The sequence below is a fragment of the Cimex lectularius genome, unplaced genomic scaffold, assembly GCF_000648675.2.
Source record: "Cimex lectularius strain Harlan isolate CLEC.00 unplaced genomic scaffold, Clec_2.1 scaffold164, whole genome shotgun sequence".
Taxonomy (NCBI): domain Eukaryota; kingdom Metazoa; phylum Arthropoda; class Insecta; order Hemiptera; family Cimicidae; genus Cimex; species Cimex lectularius.
The window spans coordinates 1-21,280 of NW_019392725.1; the positions used below are offsets into that span (position 1 = coordinate 1).

Genomic DNA, 21,280 nt, shown 5'->3' on the forward strand with positions numbered 1-21,280 from the left:
TCCTTATTCTTTTTATATATATTATTTGTATTTTTACATATATTATTTATATTTTTTGTTATTGTAAAATGTCTTTTTTATAGTGGATTTCGATCCTTAAATAAATAAATAAAATAAATAAACTAATCAGCTGATTGATCCCAACACTAAACTCCCTTCAATCTTCTGCCAGATCACCAGTTCGGTGTTTGTCATCAACATTCTACAACTAACACTGTTTCACATTGTGGATATGGATTTCACGTGTGTGTCACAAGCATTTGTTCACATGTTGCATGAGGATCTTTTACACAAACTAAAATATGCCCTTCTAAATCTTGTACCTCAGGAATGGGAGTATCACAAGGCAGTGTGCTCAGACCATTCTTGTATCTCATCTACACCTCAGATATCCCGACTATACTCTGTACTCTCCTATCTTTTTTGCTGATGACACAGCTGTGCTATACTCTGATTCTCCACAATTGCTTAGGAGGTGCTCTTGACACATATGTTGCAACTAGGGGAAGGAGCAAGTTCTGGCTCTTAAGATAAATGAAAGCAAATATACCCGTATTTCTTTTACTCTTCAAAACAAAACCCATCATACAATATTCCTCAATAATACTCCTATCCTAAAAACTGACTGTTCACGTTAGGTTCTGTCTCCACTCAAGTCTAACCGGGACCAACATACACGAACTAAAAGACAGATGCTTCAGAATACTATGTAAATTATTATTAAGAACATCACATGCACCAACAAAAACAAACTAATACTTTACAAGACACTAACAAAACTGATTTGGTCATACGGATTAGAACTATGGGATGCTGCTAAACCTTCTCACATCCAAAGACCTAAAAACTTATATCCTCTCCTGTAAGGCAGATAAATTCATCCATTTACTAGAAGGGTTGGCCAGTTATGAGCAGTCTGCCAGCCATGGGCACAGTTTCATGTCCATTGTAGGACTGTTGTGATGAATTTTTAGACGTAGAATTTTTCTTTCTGTCAGCCCCTTATTCATGTTTAGAACTGTTTGATGGATGGTGAAGTCACTAGTTTGGAAATAATGACAAACTCTGACTTCCTCATACTATTAGATCCACATCCACCTTTCCTAAGCAGACAAACTTGCAGTTGAAGATACTATGTGATGCGATTAAGTGCCAATAATTTTTTTGGTTCAATCTATTGACTTCCTGAAGAGAAGTTCTGTATCTTTTCAGGACCACAATTATGATAGTGCAGGGATTTATTTATTACCTCACAAATGATTATCACCACCTTATATCGATTCTTTTTAAATTTCTGCATTGCATATCCTTTTTGCTAATCTTGAAGTAAAATGTCAATTATTTTTCTCCAAGAGGCAGTTCTCTTAACTCCTCTTCTCATGCCACCCAGGTGTTAGCATGTCCTTTGCTCCCTGCAGAACAAATCATAGTTATTGATATCCTGAAGGTCGTGATAAATGCAGATTATTCAGGAGGGCGGATATTGCGAACAGCGCAATTGTTTTTAATGAAATTAAGTCACAAGGTTTTATCTCTGTATCAGCATTGTCATTTAACAATAAGGAAAAATGAAATGGAAATATAATCCAACTTTGATCTAAGATTGCCTAATTGATAAATAAAGAGATGAAAGGCATGACTGCACATGAAACATGCACACACAAAACTATATATAATATAAAGCAGGACAAGGATAAATGATTTTTTCTGAAGGACTAGCAATGAAAACAGTGGTTGTTTTAGTTATATCTGTGCGTTTTCTTTCTTGATTGTTGTTACCATTTATTACTTTACTATTAATATGTATTCTATAATTTGTTTTTAGCTTTGCATCTTGACTGATGCTTTAACAATATCGCTGCATCCTGAAAGATTACTTTCTGAAATAGGTACGTTTCTTTTTTTAAATTTCAAATTCAGTCTTACAGTTGATTTTGACAGGACATATCGCGAGCGCTGCAAGCAGAACAGGAGCAGGTGGAGGTGCATCTGGAGGAGTCGGATTTGGTGGAGGCGCCGGTGCAGGAAGCGGAATGGGAAGCAGAGCAGGAGGGAATGCAGGGGGTAATTTACGCAATATAAATAAATCATAAAAAAAACTTGATTTGAATCTAAATAAATCAAACAGTAAATTTATTTGCTCAATTTCTACGAACATTGGGTTGACATGATAATCACACAGCATTAAGTTGAATCAAGTGCTTTTGCAAAATAAAAAGAAAGTTGTAATTTCACACAACGCAACAAACAAAGTCTTACATTAAAAAAAGGGAAAAAAAGAACAGAAAAAAATATATAGAATGAATTTAGAACAGCCTTAAAATATATTCTGAGACAATAACTTATTGAGAAGAAATAATTAAGGCAGGGTGAGTATGTCGATTCAGTTTTGGTAAAGGAATGTTCCACCAATTCCAAAGGTGATAAACTTTAATTTTAGAGCAGAGATATAAATCAGTATACATAATTTCTAATAAATTGTTCAATAAATACCAAAGTAAGTATCATATAAGTAAAAAACCAAACACTTAACTTTAGATTAATAATTTGATGATAACCTCATTATATACAGGGTGCCCCGTGAACAGACACCTTCAGGTGATTATTCAACATGTCAAATCGGACTAAAAAGTGTTTATCTATAATTTGTTTCTCAATTATATTCCAGATATGTAATTAAGTTTTTGATTATTTCAACCTTTCACAATTTTCTTATAAAACACCTGTATCTCATAAACTGACCTTTGATATGTTAAGTACATGTGTGTATAGCTTGTTAGTAGGGGCTACATTTCTGTAAGCACCATATCTGTCAGTAATTTCAGAACCAAGTAAATATTATTTAAACTTTAGTCATGAACTTTGGAAACTTGTAAAAGTTTACGTTCTAACTTATTTTACATTTTGTTTGCTTTAAGGTTGCAATGAAAAAACAAATTAATTTTAATGATCTTTCCATTGATGTAATCAAATTTACAGGATTAATATTTTATGAGATACAGGGGCTTTATGGGAAAAAGTTGTGAAAGGTTGACCTAGCATGAAAAGTGAAATATCTCCAATACAATTGAGAATCAGACTACGGACAATAGGGACTTTTGAGTCCCATTTGACCAGTGGAGTAACCCCCTGAAGTATTGACGTCTATTCAAGGGACACTCTGTATCAAGGGGCCATGGAAAATCCACACTTCTCAGTTGAACAAGTATTCATATTGTTAGGGATGAAAACTTCCAAACAAAACACTAATAAAAATAGCCAACAAAGCTGCCTTCGCTTTAAATATTTTGCTAAAGAATGCAAAAATCAGATGTAATCGGGGCAAAGCCGAAAAAAAAAAAATAAAATCATTGGCCAATCAGCTTTCCTGCCATAAACAAACTGTCTGAAAATGATTTAAAAACAAATTGAGATAATTATTATATAACTATTCCCTAAATTTTAATTCGCGTTCTAGACACTAAAAATCCCACCTAGTACGAGTATGGAGGTTGTTCGAATAAATAGTCGAGATTCATAGCCCCATAAAGCTTTTCTTAATCTCCAGTAAGCATCCGAAAATGTCTGGGGCTTTGGCGTTCAAGCTGAAAAAAATTTCACAATTTATTTACAAAGATCATTTCTGACAAGACAATCCTGTTAAGTTCGTGACAGAACTCCCCGATCTGAAGGAATACCAGCAGACATTCGGACTTCTCAGAGTAAATTTATAAGTACATTTAACATGTATTTTCGCTGATAAAGAGATTCAGTGACAGATTTTAATAAGGCACAGAACGAAGATCAGACTGAACTTGACTTCCTAGTAAAGTACATAAATTGTAGTCACCGTATACCCCCAAGGAAACCCCCTCCTGACTAGAACAGTTCTCCATGGTCAGCAGACGAAATAAAAGCAAAAGGTTATAACTTGATTGAAGATAAATGTTAATTAAAATTGCACCAATCTTCCCCGCCCACCTTTTCATTTCTTAATACCCGCCTACTAACTACTAGCGGAAAAAATCCACATTGAAATGTTGCTGAACCATATATAAAAGCACGAAAACCAGAGTATAGACGGATCTGCTGCTTGCTCTTTATCGAAAAAGCTTATATTCTAGATATTAGGCACAATACTAATACTAGGCACCAGTAGTAAAATATATAGCAAGCAAAGGACTTTCAACTCAAAATGCTGTCTGTAAGCTCTCTGAGACGACGAACATAGTGACAAAAATTTTGGGAAATGTTTTCGACATCCGAAGCTTACCGTAACCCTATGGTAAGGCGAGGTGGTGGACAAAAAATTCATACACATCATCACAAGCATAAAAGTCTGGTCATTTACTATCCTAGTGTACTCGATATTCCTCGGGGTCGAACACACTCCATTCTTGCTAATAACTTACTTTTTCTCTACAGAATCAAGTATTATATAAAGACTCTGTATCAGTAGTTTTTCAAGGATTTTTCTTAGAACGATAGGAAGAGACGTGGTTTGTTGTTTTTTAGATCATGATTATGGAGGGGCATTTCCATATGGTTGGGAAGTACTTGGTTCTTAGGTTTGATGATCGTTGTCTAATTTAACAATAATTTTGTTCACATTTTTAACTTTGCCAATAGAAAATGAGTTCGTTTGATGTTCTAATTTGAGTGTTTAATTTAGTTTGCCATTCATGGTATATTTTGCCCAGCTTGCTGTAACTCATCTTCATTCCATATGCGTGTGTAAGTAATATTTACTACCACAAATATTACCAGGGATCCAAGGATAAATCGTAGCCAAATTGTATTACATACATTTACTCAAATACAAATCAAGTACTCGCGAAAACAAGAAATACCAACACAGATTTTTACCACAAACTTTTTTTTGTATGCAGGCAATGTTGGAATGAAGTTTGGCGGGAGGAGTGGTGCAGGGGCAGGGGCAGGGTGATCATACTGACAAAATCATGAAGAGACGTCCCTAGGCCAAGGAGATGAAAATCTTCAAATTGTTCATCAGCTCATATTCCATTTATTACTATACTACTAATTATCTATGCAATGTAAAAAATAAACAACTATTGTTTTGCTGACTTTTCACTGCTGATACCTTAATCTCAAACAATTCTTGCACATTTGTTGAAAATAAAATGTTTAAAACCATACACATAGCTTTATTATTGTTAAAAAGTGTGTAATAATTGTACCCTCTATTAAATTGAACAGTGACATTTCACAATAAAATGTTTTCATTTCAGTTTTTTGCGGTTTCAAAATACCATGTAAGGTTATAAAAGAAAACCCCTGCCGATGATAAATATATATGAGCGTATATTTTTTGTTTTTATTGCTGCTTTCTCAGCGAGGTCTGCACTATTGTCGGTTGGTCAAAAGATTCAACAGGTTGATTCTCTCTCTCTCTCTCCGAAAAGTGGTCTCCTATATCCGCCATTTTGTTCAAGTCAGTTTCATTTTCTGGTAGTGTTGGAAGTGATTGCCGTCCTTGTAGATTGTTGTGGATTCTTAGTGATTTAAGGAATTTTTTATAGTTAACCAGGTTATGACCATTAGGTTCAATTTCGATTTATGCTGATGTTGTTTGAGTCACTTGTTGGAGAGGTTGACCAGCGACAACACTCCATCACACTGAAACCTCGTCATTCACCAAGAACGTCTCAGGTCAACTTTCGCTTCAATCGTTTCGGAGAATTTACTGATAAGGTTGGAAGTGATGGTGGTACTAGTAGATTGTGTGGATGTTTACTGATTGATGAAATTTTTTATAGAAGGTTATGGCCTAACCATTATTAGGCTCAATTTCGGTTTATGCTAATTGTGTAGTTTGAGTCACTTGTGGTAGAGGTTAACCAGTGACAACACTCCTTCATATTGAAACCTCGTCATTCACTGAGAAGGACGAGGGTCAACTTTCGCTTCAATCGTATTGGAGAATTTTCTGGTAGTGTTTGAAAGTTATTGCCCTACCAGTAGATCCATCCCTAACCATTATTAGGTTCAATTTCGATTTATGCTGATTGTGTAGTTTGAATCACCTGTAGGAGAGGTTAACCAGTGACAACACTCTTTTCACACTGAAACCTCGTCATTCACTAAGAACGTCTCAGGTCAAATTTCGCTTCTATCATTTTGGAGAATTTTCTGATAGGATTGGAAGTGATTGTGGAAGTGTTTGTCTGATGTGAACAAATACATTTCCAAATATAAATTTTATGTCAGTTTTATTTCTTAAAGAATATCACAAATAATATCTAACAAAGTATTTTGTTTTGATGAATAATTTAATTGACAGCCTTTGTATGAAAATTAGTTTCCGTGTCCGTTATGGACCATCTCGGCCCTGGAAAGCTTGGACATCATTTCGTTCAACATTTGGTTGCACATTGCAGCGTATGGATTCATTTCGACCAGCTGAAAATCATAGAAAACAAATTATGAGCTTACAATGACACAATCAAACATCAGTTTAAATTACCTGCTGCTTTGCAAAATGACTTCCTAGCCGGCTGGCTGCCTCAAAGTCCCTTTTCGCCTGTTCGATCCTAGAACATTTCCTATGCAATAGACCTCTCTGACAGAGAGCGTTGCATCCAGATCTCCCTTTGCTTTGACAAATTTCTAAAGATTTGTTCAAATCATCCATCGCCTCTAAAATATCGAAGGAATAAATAATTAGTCCAAAATATTAATTTGATTAAATTCATAGTTTTATTAACTTCCTCTTATATTGTGAACAAGGCAACTTACTAATACCATATTTTTATTAAAAGTTTCCCCTTAACAATCAAAATGAACACTGGTTGGTTTCAAGAAATTCAAATAAGAATTTGCCACCTATGTTAACATTATTAGACTATTCGAAACATTAATGATCAAGGTACATAAATGTAATTATGACTGCAAAGCAAAGCACTCATCAGATACAGAAGTGGAGGTACCTCGTGGTTACGCTCGTAACAAAACACTTCAAGTTCCGTACTTGAGCCGGATCAGACGGAAAGTGTTGGAATAAGGTCGAGGATAAATTGGATATGGAGGTCTGTGCGGATATTAAGTTTTGATACGCTTTAAGTTTGGGCGTTAGTCGAAGGATTTTTAACTGGAGTGATTAATTATGTTGGAGGTTGGAACGAGGGGTCTGTTTTATAGTCCTATGGGTAGTTTTTATTAGTTTATTTCTATTCTTTTAAGTCAGGTGTGGGGTTTCCAAGTCGATGTAAAGTCCCAAAAACGGACGACTTTGGTGTAGGGAGAGGAACAGAGTTGAAGTAGAGTAGAGGAGAGTACGGCGAAGGGTGTATTTATTTGATGGGATTTGATTTCGTTGAGTCTGATCCTCCAATTTTTGAACCATTTTTCTAAACAGGAGAGATAGTTATGGAGATTTCTGAAGGCCGTTTGGGTCTGGATTGAAAGGGATGTCTACAGTGTATACTGAATACAGAATGGGCCCGAGAATGCTGCCTTGTGGAAGGCCCACTTTGGCCTAGTGGATGGAGGGGATGATTCGTACGTAAAATTATCTACCGGACAGATAAGATAAAGTAATAAGTGCTCGAAGTTGAGTTTGCAGAGCAAGATGGGTTGCCACACCGGATCGAAAGCTTGCCCCTCGTATAGGAAAGCACCCGACCGACATTTTTTCCCTTCACGAGAAGATGCGATGATGTCTACCACCCAGTGGCATTGTTGAATGATAGATTGATACCTAGGGAAGAATTGAATGGATGACCCTGGAGCTTTCAAGGTTGGGATATAGGTGTTTTAGGAGAAGAGTTTTAAGTAGATAGACTCCATCTATCAATCTTTTCCACGGCTTAGACATCCAACATTAAAAGTAGGTGACATTAACAAGTGGTTTTTCTATGGCAACTTCAAGTATGTTAAAGGGAAGACTCTTTTAAGGTTTTAAGAACAGTCCCGAGTGCTACACTCGATCGAAGGCTTGAATCTTGTTTTATAAAGCACCCGGGCAGCATTACGTCTGCTCAAGAAAAGATACCCTGATGTCTACAACCCTGTGGCATTGTTGAATGTTAGAGTGATTTCTTCTGAACCTGAATTATTGGAATGGAATGGCATTTGAACTTTCAAGTCTGGGTTATCGGTGTCTCATGATGTTCTGGACAGATAGAATTTTAGGGTCTGCTGAATGGAAGGTTGCCCTTGAGTTTTCAAAGCAAGCCGCGCACCACACCTGATCGAAGTTTGCCTCTCGTCTAGGAAAGCACCCGATCGGCATTTTTGTCTTAAAGAGAGGATGGGATTATGCCAACCACCCAGTGCCATTGTTGACTGATAGATTGATACCTGGGGTAGAATTGAAGGGATGACACAGGAGCTTTCAAGGTTGGGATATAGGTGTTTCTGGAGAAGAAGTAGATGTACACCACCAATCTGTTCCACCAACGGCTTGAAAAGTAGGTGTTGGAGCAAGTGTTGCCAACGTCAAGTAGTTGAAATGGAATGTTCCTAGGACTTTCAAGGATGTGTTTTATGAGTAGTTTACCAAGGATTTTGCCAAGTAATGGCAGTAAGCTGATGGGGCGGCATGCGTAGGGAGGTCCTTAGGTTTATGGGGATTCGAAATGGGTCTTATAATGAATCATTTCAATTTTTGGATGAGAACAGGTAGTTCTGTTGTAAGGAAAATTATAGCTTTTTTTAGGAAGATTTCGCAGGATGTTTGTAGTTATAAGATCAAAACCGTAGAATTTTTTTTAATGGGTGATGACTGTTTATAAATTTTTGACCTCGATGGAGTGAGGGGTGTAAGGAGGGAGAGTAGTAAAGAGCAGTCTAGGTCCTGCTGTCCTCAACCTCAAGGAAAAAGTTTTCTGATTTGAGAAATGCATAAAATATACCATCATAAAATATTAATTTGCGAAAATATCTCGTAGATACATTTGGAACATGAGAATGACAAGATATTAGACATTTTGTATACCTTTATCTTTGCCAAGCAGCCTGTACGCCTGTGCTCTGTTGTTATAAGCAGAGGCTGTCTGCGCTTTCAAAATGACTTGTGAAAATATATCGACTGCTTCGAGGAATTTTCCTTCTTCTGCTTTCAGGACCCCTTGCTTTTCCAACTCCTTCACTTCAGGATCCGAGTTTTCAGATTCTACATCTGCAAAATGAAATATAGCGAACGTTTGAAAAAAAAATCGATCAAGGCGAGACGAAATTGAAAATTTACGACATGTACAAATATAAAACAGTTCGAAAGTAATATTTTTCCATCTAGATAAACCGATCAAGTTGAAACTACTGGAATTGCGGAGTATGTACGAAAGAGTATTTCGTAGATTAGATCTTTCCTTATGAAATGTAACTTCATGTACAATTTTGACGTGCTACTTGGCCGATTGTTTTGCTATTAATATTTTAAATTGTAAAAGTTAAACTGCATCCCTTCACATGCTAAAGAGAAGTCACTTAAACGAAACGTCCCAATTACAAAATAAAAGAGGATTTTTGCAATTCCAAGTGCTCAAGGAAATGTCTATTATTTCCTTAACTGGCTAAAACAGGTTTCTGATCATGTTTGTTGGAGCAATTCCAATATCAAAAACTCTCGTCACTGGTAACATTTAAAAAAAAAATAATAACAAATCTGGACTTTACAAATACACCTTTATCAAACTCTGGCAAAAAAAATTATTTATTCAATCCATTATATTTCCTGAACCGATTGACAAAATAACTTCTTTTAATTAATTAATCTTTATGTAAGATATTGATTGAAATGAAAAAGTTAGTGAAACGAGAGGGGTTTCGAACCCACGACCTTCGGCTCAATACGCCGCTGCTTTAACGACATGACCTGTCGTGACAAGTGGTTAGAGCAGCGTCGTATTGAGCCGAAGGTCGTGGGTTCGAATCCCGCTCGTTACACTAACTTTTTCATTTCAACCTTCTCAAAATACGAAAGGTAGGTTGAGATGGGAAGTTGGTGTCCGAGTAGATCGAAGTCACGATAGCTCAAGTAATTAGAGCAGCGGTGTATTGAGCCGAAGGTCGTGGGTTCGAATCCCACCCGTGACATTTCATTTCAACTAATACCTTACAGAAAGATTAATTAATTGAAAGAATTTATTTATTCAGTTAGATAAGATGTATTAATTAGGGATGGTTAAGGTCACTTATAGAGCTCTAGTATGATTGACAGAAACAATGCATAAACAGACTCGAAACACACTGCAAAATCTAAAAAGCGTATGTCAAATGGTGGCAGACCCATGAGATAAAAAGAAAGAAAAACAGATCCAAGGAAAAGCCATTGGAAAATTCTAAAGAGAATTAAAATAAATGAGATTGCTATAACGGAACCTGACGAAATTAGAGAAAAACTGAACTTTAACAGACCCTTTCATGTGTGTTATATAAGATTTTTGGAAGATAGGTAACCTCAAGTTTCAGGATGTGCCCTAATATGTCACCGATCTAACAGAACAAGATTTAAAGTATGTGTAGTGGTATACGCTAGCAAATATGTTTCCAAGTATCTTGCAAGCTAAGGTCCATGCCTTCAAACTCTGTGCACAGTAATAGACAAAGAGAATATAAAAGTTGCACAGATTTCATTTCTGACAGTCAAGGGCAGTAAATGCGTATGGTTTTAGCTCCAACCTAGTCTGCGAATGCCTAAATTGCCTGTTGGCTCCAGGAGAACACAACTCGGTTACCTTGAAGTGGGTCCCCGGACATGAAGATATAGAAGGAAACTAACAGAGTACGAACAAGCCAAAAAAGATATACAACTAGGCATGCCAGAATCATACAGAAGAAAGCAGACATGAAGCAAACTAAGTGTGTAGTTTATGGGTAAAAGGGCCGAACTATATCTTAGCAAAGCCCTTTCAACTAAACTCATTTTCCAAGCTGAAGCTACTCTCAGATAATCAGGCAGATATACAGGCACTAAACGCGTATAATTTCAAGTCTAAACTTGTCTGAGAGTGCCTCTTGCCTAAAGATTCTAGGACAACACAGCAAGATTACCTTAAAGGGTTCCCGGATATGAAGGTTAAAAAGGAATAAACAGGCTGACCAACTAGCCAAAAAGGGTAGCCCCTCTCACCCATGGGACCAAACCCACAGGTACACAGGAGTGTGTGCTTAAATTGTAACGGGAAAAATGTCTTGAGAAAGAAAAACTCAACTTGACAAAAGTACAAGGTATGAGGCAAGCTAAGAAATGTTTTAATCTCTCCAAAAGGAAGGCGAAGAATCTCCTCTCAGCGGACTGGATTTGAGGAAAATTGAAAGCCTCTATACCAACCAGTGCCCTCTTAACTACCACATAAAGAAGATGGGGAAAGAAGAGACAAAAACAATCCGACTCTGTCAATAAAAACCAGAGACATCGACACACATCCTGAGCATTATTCTGATTACGGTACAAGTCTTCCGTAAGGCAATTCTCACGACTACAGAAGCACCGAGGAAAGTGCTTAGACTTACAAGAAAAAGTACAATTTCCAAAGTATGGTTATAATTTATAAAGGTTACACAATAGACCTATATAGGTTATAGTGGAGGAAATGATTTTTAATATTTTTTTCAACCCCTCAAATCCTTAAAAAATGCTATAGACGAGAGCACCAGGTATGAGAGCAAACTAAAAAAGTTTGCAAATTTCCCAAAAAGGAAGATGAAGGTGTTTTGCTCTTTCAGCAAACAAGATTTGAGAAAAATTGTAGGCTTCTTAACTACCACCTAAAAAAGATGAGCGAAGCAGAGTCAGAGGAAACCAGAGACATCATCCTTTGTTAAATTGAAGCACTAGCCACTTTGATAAGGTAATTTTCAGCGCGAAGTGGCACCGAGTAAAGTGCTTGGTTTAGTAAAAAAAAATACCCCTCCTAAGTTATGGTTGTAAACTGATAATCATAAAAAAGTGACAAAAGAGTCATAAAAATCGAATACATAAACATTCTAGGGTAACATTTTTTCAGCGAACTAAATTATGACTATAGGCAAGTGAATTGCCAATATATTTAAATGTAATTTAATAACATTTAAGATTTTGTTTATTTTTGGAGGAATTTGTTATGTTTTAGTTGGATGGTAGGATATTTTATGATTTACGAAAAACCGACCTTTCTGAAAATAATATTTCCATAAGTATTCGTATATGCTGATAATTTACCTTCAACAAGTTCCGTTAAATCCTCCGAGTAAACTCCTTCTCCAAGGGGAAGCAAAGGGTTGAAAATGGAATTAAGAACGGCCCTGTCGTTTTCACTCAAAACGGACATTTTCTCCTCTCTGGTGGACACCGACTGAGCGCGCATATCCTACTAAAGATTCCTAACGCCCAAGGCTGTCAAGTCCTTACGTAAAGGACTACTTTTCCAAAACAAAACAACAAATAAAACACGACGAAAAACATATCTTGCGAGAACAATGTATTTTTTAAACTTTTTTATATATTTTATATTATACATCCAGCTAGTGATGTTACATGCTTTCAGATTAATATTACATTATTTAGCTATTAGAAGGGAAAAATAAACCAAAAACCTTAGTTATCGTTATGAATTATAGAATTCCGGCGAAAATGTTATCAGTTGGCATGAATTAATTCAATAGATGACTTGATGCTACAAGTACCTAATTGATTACACCCCTCACTTTTTTTTCTATGGAAGAAATCGTGATGCCATTGGCGCTGTAAATGGCGCGGAAGCTACACCCTATCGCTGAGCTATGCCAGGACATAACGTATTTAATTACTTTTTGTATCGAAGGAGGTTAGATTTAAAAACACAAAAGACCAGGGAGATAATATACACTTTTCAGTACCGTCTCAAATTTACGTAGAACTAATGATAAATGAGTCAGCCATAGCGCTATCTCTAGGGGTGTTTATTTACAAAAAGAATTTGCACTAAACGACACTAGCAAACACCAGTTTCATCTTTCAGCCACTTCCAGTTTATTCTTTCCGCTTCTTCCTGGACACTGGAGAGCACTCTTCTTACAGTCACAACACTCCTCGACAGTCGACTCTATTCGGCTTGTTTCTGCCCCCGAATGCATCTTTCATGACTAGACTGTCCTTCTAACTGGGTGGATCACCCACCGACATCGGGTTCATTATATCTCCTCGCAAGACTATGGCAGAAAGCATGCTGCCTGCGAGAATGCGAAGGTCAGCCTACGTCGTCCCCGAGGAACGGTGAAGTGAAGTGCCACGGACCACTTACATATACTTCTCCCGTTCCTAAGCTACCTCAACGGTTAATAAAAAGGTGATTAAAGGAGGCAACGCGATGGCCTATCGTATGAAAAGTAGCAAATATAGTCTAGCGCGGGAGGACTTTCTGCTGTTGAGTGGGCACACTCCAGCGAACCTATGAACCTCGGAACCATCCATAAAAGGGGAAGGCTTGAAGCCGTCAATGGTCGATTGCCTCTTCCCTTAATAAATAATGTCGGTGATGATGAACTGATGATAAACAGAAATGACCCGGGGTATAAGGCGCAAGCGGAAAAGGTGAAGGGGATCCGGTTTCCTTAAGGGAACACAGTGACCAAAAGGTGGAACCCTTTCTCAAGCTTTGGCTTCTTTCATTATTCCTGCAACCAGTCGCACCCTTTGGTGTCCCTACGCACAATAATGTTGTAGCTCATAGAACCTTCTAAAGCACAAGCTGTTTTCTTAAGTAGGCCAAAGAAATCATCGGTGATTGAATGAAGGGTGGGTCAAGTAAACCATATCCTGAGGATACTTCATGGACGAAAGCAGTCAAAGCTCAAGGTCTGTGTAAATAGTAAGACTGGAGTGGCTCGATTCTTTGGAGATTGGAACGCTTGGTTGAGTCTCATAGTTTAAAACCGTACGCCCCGATTCGATGTAGTAATGATGTGTAGATGAAGCGTTTGTTTTCTAATGAGAATTTTCATCTGTTGTCAAGTAGTCATTTCAGCAGTTTTTTTTTCAGTGCAGTTCTATTCTTTTAACTTGACTGTACGTTCAAAGCTTCCAAGTAAGTCTTTTGTGGATGTAAAACCCAAATACTGGACAAAATTGGTTGCTGGGAGAGGAAAACAGTTGTTTTACTTTGGATCTGAATGGCGAAGGGTGAAAACTAGTTACTGTGATTTGGTTTCGTTAAGTCGGATCCTTTATTTCTTGAACCGTTCCTCCAAACAGGAGAAAGGCACCTGAAGGTTTTAGAAGTCCACTAATGGATATGGGTATGGCGTAAGGATGGTGGTAACATAGGTACCAATCTGTATCTAGCAAATTGAACCTAGTTTTTAAAAACCCTAACCTATATTTTGATGAAATTAGCTATTGTAAAAAGTCTTTTTTTTTGCTAGACACCACGGTGAAGACTATTTCCTAGGATTTAGTTTCGTTGCCTCTGAACCTTCATTTCTTGAACAATTCCTTCAAACAGGAGAGATGAACCTGAAGCTTTCAGGATGCCACTGTTGAGTCTGCGTTTGCTGTTAGGTTGATGGTATCGAAGGTATAATCGGTATCTAGCAAATTTAACCTTAGTTTTTAAAAACGACCTCTATTTTAATGCAAAATGCATAGCTATTGGAAAAAGCCTTTTTTTTGCTGGACATCATGGTGAAAATTATTTCCTAGGATTTAGTTTCGTTTCCTAAAGAGATTTCTAAAAGCCACGACTGGGCCTGGGTTTGCTAAGGATAGGAATCGACAATCCATAGGCATCTAAAGAATAGAACAGGACCAAGTATGCCGCCTTGCGAAACGCTCACTTTGTTTTATTGGTTGGGAAGAAGGATGATTCGTACGTAAAGTAATCTATCGGACATAAAGGCTATGATGATGAAGTAATAAGTTTAAGTTGAGTTTCTAGAGCAAACCATAGTGCCACACCTAACTAAAGGCTTGCCTCACGTCTAGGAAAGCTGGACCTGAATTGAAAGCATGGCATTGGATGGGATGTATGTGTTTCATGAGGAGTTTTTCAAATGGATAAACACCACTAATCTTTTCCACTAACGCCATAGTCATTCAATGAGAACAGTAGGTGCTAGTGAGAGGGGGTTTTATATGTCACGCCTAAACACAGAACTACTACTTTCAGCTGTTCCTTCCTCAACCAATCATCCAGCCTCTCAGTTTCATTCCTCACTCTGCCGTGCCCCTTTAATTCCCATCGCCTGTTAGAAAACCTATTTCCACGGCATTCTATTCCATTTACAGCCAACCATTCCCCAATGTTTTTGTTTGTATCTCATAGCAAACCATCCTATACGTGAAAAATTGTGAACGATCATTTTTGTCTATAAAAATTTAAAGGATTTTTTTTTGGCTTCGAGTGGAGAGAAATCGAAGAGATGAGCAGAAAAATAATCGGTAATGTAGCCCTTGGATGGAGAATGGGAAAGGGGACGTGCATTATACTGGAAAAATATTGGTGTTGTAAACTCTCTACCTCATCCTCCTCCTTTCTCCCCGAACCTTTCACCTTTTCAAATATTTAGACTAACCCCTTGCACTAAAACATTTCAATAAATGGGCTTTAATGACTATGCCGTGGCGAGGAATTTTTCCTCATACATCTTTTACAATTTCTTTTCCACTGAAGAACCAATTTTGTATTTATTCTGCTACCGTGACTTATGTATTGTCGCCAATAGTCTTGAGATTTATTAAAGACGTCTGTCTTTCTTTTATTAGTATTTTTATATAAAGCTAATTAAAAGCAGAAGACCATTGAACTGCATTCTTTAAAATTGTCGGATATCTGAAAAACCATCAAAGTATGTCTCACGTTTATCCATCTTGTCCTTCTATATATTTAAAATATTTTCATTAATAAACTCATTTTTTTAAATCATGAAAGCAGGCCTTGAATCATCGTCAAGGTTTCCGTCCGCTATCTATTCTCTCTAACTTCACTAAACCTCTTGAAAAAATAGTTCATTCTTTTTTAAAAAAAACTCACAGTAAGTTGTTTTCAACGATACGGATTTCGAGCCTATAGCTCATCATTAGGTTGAAAGAGCTCTACAAGACAACCCCGTCCCTCCACATGAATTGTAAGACTTACTGATGATGTCCAACCTGATGATGAGCTGTATGCTCGAAATCAGGATCGTTGAAAACAACTTACTGTAAGTAGGATCTATCTTTTTAAAAAGATTGAACAACACACACATTCCACCATTTATCTTTTCTATAAATAGTTCATTTACAAATGTATTCTTACTTAGAAACCTCAGATCTCCTTGTCCTCTCCCATTCTGGTTTTCGTCCTGGTTTTTCCACGCAATCCGCTCTTCAAAAAAATTTCACATACAGACTTACCAAGGTAAAATTACAATTCTTGTTCTCCTGGTCTTCTCTGAAGCCTTTGATTCAGTAGATCTTTCTCTTCTTCTTGCTAAGTTCAAAACGTTCTTCCTCAGTGTTCTCCAGTGGTTCCTATCATTTCAGATCGTTTCCAAGTAGTACCCATCACAGATGAGCCTCACCCTGTACCCTGCGCATCACATCTGGGTTCCCTCAAGGATCAATTATTTCTGCTTCTCTTTTTTTGCTTCATTAACTGTTCTAATTCCTTGACTTTCTCAAAATATTGCTCCCACCATTTGTATGCAGACGTCTCCCAAATTTAACTTTATTTTCCGCTTGCTGACTTTCAACCTGCAATTGTAAAAATTCAGGAAGACTTATCATCAGACTTAGAATCAGCTTCTGGGCCACTAAAAATGGGCTTGAACTTAATTTAGAAAGGTCTAAGGCCATGGTGTTTGGGTCTCGTTCTCTCCTCCGATCCTTACATTACAGTCATCCTATTTCTTTCTGTCCTACTGTCAAGAACGTTGGGATTGTACTTGACTCGATCTTATCGCGAAAACCTAATATTTCCAAGATTTTCCGCCGCTGCTTTTTTACCCGTTTCTCCACATTAGTACCCATAAACATCTTCTCTCTTATTCACCCCCAGTTTGACTATGGATGTGTTCAGTACGGTAGACTCACTGCTGATTCAGGTTGCTGGATGATAGACTTAAGCGCATTAATAAATTGTTTTGTACACTTTCTTTTTGGATCCCCAAGGAGGTCCCACGTGACTATATGTACTTTGGTTTGAAGTAGTTATACCCTTCCTAGTGACTGTCCTTCCTTTATCAAGCAATATCTTCCCACTCCTCTCCTTATATGATCTCCTAACCTTTAGGTTTTCGGTACACTACCTTCATTTCTGATCTCTATCCTCCTAAACACAGAACTACTGCTTTCAGCCGTTCTTTCCTCAGGAATTCCATTTCTCATTTTGCCTTTCGTGCCCCTTCCATTCCCACCTTTGGTTCCTATATATTTGGTTACCTCCCGGCATTGCCACAGGTTATCCTTAATTGGTAAATTATTATTAAATTATTCGTATTATTAAACATATCTGTCTCTTTTAAGTTTATTACAGGATATTTTTAGTTTATATTTATAATGTATTGTTTTTTGATTTGATTTTATAATTATAATTGTCTTTTTTGTATTTATGTTGGACACTAATCTAGATACGGCTCTATTAAGTAATTTTGTTTTCAATGGGGTTTTAAGCTTCAGAATAAAGTTTATTTTTTTTCTTTTATCTTTCTCCTTTCCTTCTTGTAATCCTCTCTGTCTTGTTATTTATCAGTCGAGTTTATTGGAAATAATCAATTTTATTTTTTCTAATTAAAAATTATATTTGAAAAGATGAGAATTGTATATCGAAAAGACTTAACATATAATAATATTTATTCAGATATCGTGAGATGCGGTCGGGTGTGATGTAGGTTTCAGAAAAACATTTTCTTTATCGTGCCAACGTTTCGATCTTTTATTGAGATCATCTTCAGAAGAAGCCGACGCCTTACACAAAATGGTCTTTTATATACCGACTTCCTTCCCCACCCCTTCAAAACCAACATATATAAAAATAAAACAGCAAAATCTCACTGGCACTCTCAACACGAGACGCAAGGATGGCACAATTACACAGAAGACAAACACTTTGAGTGAGTAGAAATACTTTGTTTAAATATAAAATATATTTTGCATTGTACAAATCACTTTTCCATATCCTAAATGTATTTGTTAAATGTAAACATTGTTTGTAAATCCCAGGGCCTGAAGATGATCTCAATAAAAGATCGAAACGTTGGCACGATAAAGAAAATGTTTTTCTGAAAACTACATCACACCCGACCGCATCTCACGATATCTGAATAACTATTGATTAACGGTCACTAATCTCTACACATATAATAATATAATAAATCATTAAATATTTGTATAAGCACAAACCTGAGTCTCTTTGTAAATTAATGTTTAAGACGTTTATAAGAACACTTTTTATTTACATTTATTTTGGTCTTTTTAAAGTTATGATTTATGTATTTTTTATTTAAAAAAACCAAAAAAAAACCTAGGAGATATTTTTTGTTAATCGTATTTTCCAAAGCATTTTATTGTTTATTTGTACAGCTATTTTCTATCTGCTATCGATCGAGTGCTACATATATCAAAAATGTCTACTATTATCGTTTGTCCTTTCATATGATATGTCCATTCAAAACTTCAGAAATTTCCACAAATCTTCAGTAATTCTTTATAAATCATCATATCATATTTCCTAGCTATGAGAAATAATTAGATTTTTATGAATTTTTTATTATAATTGGAATTTTTAATTCTAACGCTATTGTGGTTTATTAAGAATAAATTAGACACATTTTTAAAGGAAATTCTAAGTACTAATTAAATTTTAACAAAAACTTATATTATTTATTTTTTCAATTAATTAGCCTTTTTATCTAAGGTCTTAGTTGGTATGAAAAATTTTGAGTCACCAACCCACGACCTTCGGCTCAATACGCCGCTCCTCTAACCACGTGAACTATTGTCACTTCTAGTTCCAAAGGTCGTGGGTTCGAATCCCGCTCGTAACACTAAATTTTTCATCCCAACCAAGACCTTTGATAAAAAGAATAATTAATTGAAATAATTATTATGGTCAATTATGATCGTTAAACATATATGGATCATTTATTTTCTTGAGCAAGATCAATAAAATCGAACCACTTTGACACTACAACTTGAATTTGTCTAGAGATTGAGTTCGAAGTAAGAAGAAATGTGGATATAAAGGTCTGGGAAAAGTGTATGTGTAAAAAGGAGATTTGGAAGTTAATTCGTCCTGTCGCCCGGGTTGATCCCCTTTTAATAAAATTCCAGGATCAGAGTTCGAGAAAGAAGGAGGGAAGTGAATGGTATAAAAAAAAGGAAGTCTAATTTATTCAAAGGACGAAGACTCCAGTTTCTACAATTCTGTCACATCAAAATCCTTCCCAGTGAATTACCATCGGAATTAATCCGAATTAATCACATTATCGAAATTGATCCAACACTTTTAGCTTCTGTGTAAACCAATTATGAGCTAACAGTGTTCTAAAATATCTAGTCAATCTCATACTCACATTTACAGGTTTTTACTAAAATCCAAAACGACAGGGGTAAAATCATAAATTTAACAATTAATATTGTCAGATTATGTGTTAATATTAGTCAATCTTTACAGAACAGTTTAGCTAAAGTTTATACCTGCTGGTATTGGCTGTACGGTGTTTGTAAAGTTTATAAAATTTATCTCCCAGGGGAACTTTTTTTTATACATTGATGGCTACTATACTGCTTTACGGCTCCAGACTTCCAGGGTAAGTGTTTTATAATACTTTACCACCGGTTGCTTGTATATAACGTTTATCAATAGTGCCTTTTGACCACCTTTTTACGGTTTGACCGCTTAATTTAATTAAATAAAACAAAATTATTTTGAAATGTTTGATTTTAAAATAATATTACTTCCTTTTAAGACAATTCTAATTATAATTAAAAAGATTCAATATAAAACCTCATAAAATTATTAGTATGTAACTTTCATATCTTTATTTAACGCTAGACAAACTTCATCTGAAGGGTTAAGTAAAAAATGCATTTTCTTTAACTTAAACTTAACTTGAATAATTGTTATTTGATGAGTATAGCCAAGTTAAAATGTTAGGGTGTTGAGGAAGTCTGCCGTGTGTACATGATGAAAAGAAACTAACCTAGGATGCTCCCTTGAGGGACTCCAGAGTAGGATAGAATGGATCGAAGGGGATTACCTACCTGGGTACTCAAGAAAGTTCAATCACACCTAGCAGCACCCCTTTGCGGCATACCACTTTTTATATTAAATTTATTTATTAAATTCGCTAGTTTTCGTGGTCCGCTTGACCAATTAATATCTTTCAATTAATTAAGGTTTTTTGTTGGGATAAAAAAATGTCAGTGTCATGAGCGGGATTCGAACCCACGATCTTCGGCCAGATACGGCGCTCCTCTATCACCCGAGCTATCGCGACCTCGACCAGCTCGGACACCAACCTCCCATCTCAACCTCATGTTTTGAATTTTCCCTCCTTTTTGCCATTTTTCAAATATCGTGTAATCTTGTGTAGTATTTATAGTATTTGACAAGTAGCGGCTTATCTAACCGAAGGTCGTGGGTTCGATTCCCGCTCATGACATTGACTTTTTTATCTCAACTAAAAACCTTAATTAATAGTAATGATTTAATTGGTCAAACGGACCACGAAATTAGTTAATTTAATGATTTAATATGAAGTATACTTCACTAAAGCTCTTCGTGGCCATTACATTTGTCGTCGAGAATCTAATCCTATTACATGGCATTTGAAAAATGGCAAAAAGGAGGGACAATTCAAAAGGTGGGGTTGAGATGGGAAGTTAGTGTCCGAGTGGATCCAGATCACGACAACTCAAGTGGTAGAGCAACGGCGTATCTAGCCGAAGGTCGTGGGTTCGAATCCCGCGCGTGACACTGACTTTTTTATCTCAACTAAAAACCTTAATTATTTGAAAGATATTAATTGGACAAGCGGGCCGCGAAAACTAGTGAATTTCCCAAAAATGTTGAAAAATATGACTCATTGCACTTAAAAACACAGTTGGGTCAAAATCAGGTTGTCGTACATATCCGGACGTTTCACGGTGTTTTAATTTTAAATGTGAATATATACTCACCTAACATTATTATTTCTACTAAACCTAAGTCATGTTCGGAGTGGAATGATAGTAAGACTGCTGACTAGACTCTCCAGCCTCCAAAGGCATATGCCAGGAAAAATAAGAAGCAGCGGAACATGCTCTCTGTAGGCACAAAAGCTGAGATTCCTCCTCCTAAAAGGGAAAACGCTTGAACAATACAAAGCTTTGAGATCTGATCTAAAGCCATGAGCTTAA

The 21,280-nt window shown here is 36.4% G+C and overlaps 2 protein-coding genes across 2 annotated transcripts; one reads left to right on the plus strand and one right to left on the minus strand.

Annotated features, from left to right (window-relative positions):
- The first annotated feature begins 1,661 nt into the window (after positions 1–1,661).
- Positions 1,662–5,138, plus strand: LOC106666886 (glycine-rich protein 5-like). Its single transcript, XM_014394406.2, has 4 exons — positions 1,662–1,751; positions 1,826–1,889; positions 1,942–2,064; positions 4,869–5,138. Exons 1-4 carry the CDS (start codon positions 1,698–1,700, stop codon positions 4,922–4,924), a joined length of 297 nt encoding a protein of 98 aa, XP_014249892.1. The 5' UTR covers positions 1,662–1,697; the 3' UTR covers positions 4,925–5,138.
- Positions 5,139–6,195: 1,057 nt separating this feature from the next.
- Positions 6,196–12,314, minus strand: LOC106670645 (tetratricopeptide repeat protein 36 homolog). The gene is made up of 4 exons (XM_014401164.2): positions 12,146–12,314; positions 8,939–9,121; positions 6,467–6,639; positions 6,196–6,402 (listed from the first exon to the last, which is right to left on the minus strand). Exons 1-4 carry the CDS (start codon positions 12,288–12,290, stop codon positions 6,298–6,300), a joined length of 606 nt encoding a protein of 201 aa, XP_014256650.1. The 5' UTR covers positions 12,291–12,314; the 3' UTR covers positions 6,196–6,297.
- Positions 12,315–21,280: the final 8,966 nt, after the last annotated feature.

Coding starts and splice junctions, on each gene's coding strand:
- LOC106666886 (XM_014394406.2), top strand. CDS start 1,698: ATGATTTTTTCTGAAGGACTAGCAATGAAAACAGTGGTTGTTTTAGTT. Junction 1,890..1,941: donor AAGATTACTTTCTGAAATAG/GTACGTTTCTTT, acceptor TGATTTTGACAG/GACATATCGCGAGCGCTGCA. Junction 2,065..4,868: donor AGCAGGAGGGAATGCAGGGG/GTAATTTACGCA, acceptor TTTTGTATGCAG/GCAATGTTGGAATGAAGTTT.
- LOC106670645 (XM_014401164.2), bottom strand. CDS start 12,290: ATGCGCGCTCAGTCGGTGTCCACCAGAGAGGAGAAAATGTCCGTTTTG. Junction 6,640..8,938: donor GCTGCTTGGCAAAGATAAAG/GTATACAAAATG, acceptor TCGATATTTTAG/AGGCGATGGATGATTTGAAC. Junction 6,403..6,466: donor GTCATTTTGCAAAGCAGCAG/GTAATTTAAACT, acceptor TATGATTTTCAG/CTGGTCGAAATGAATCCATA.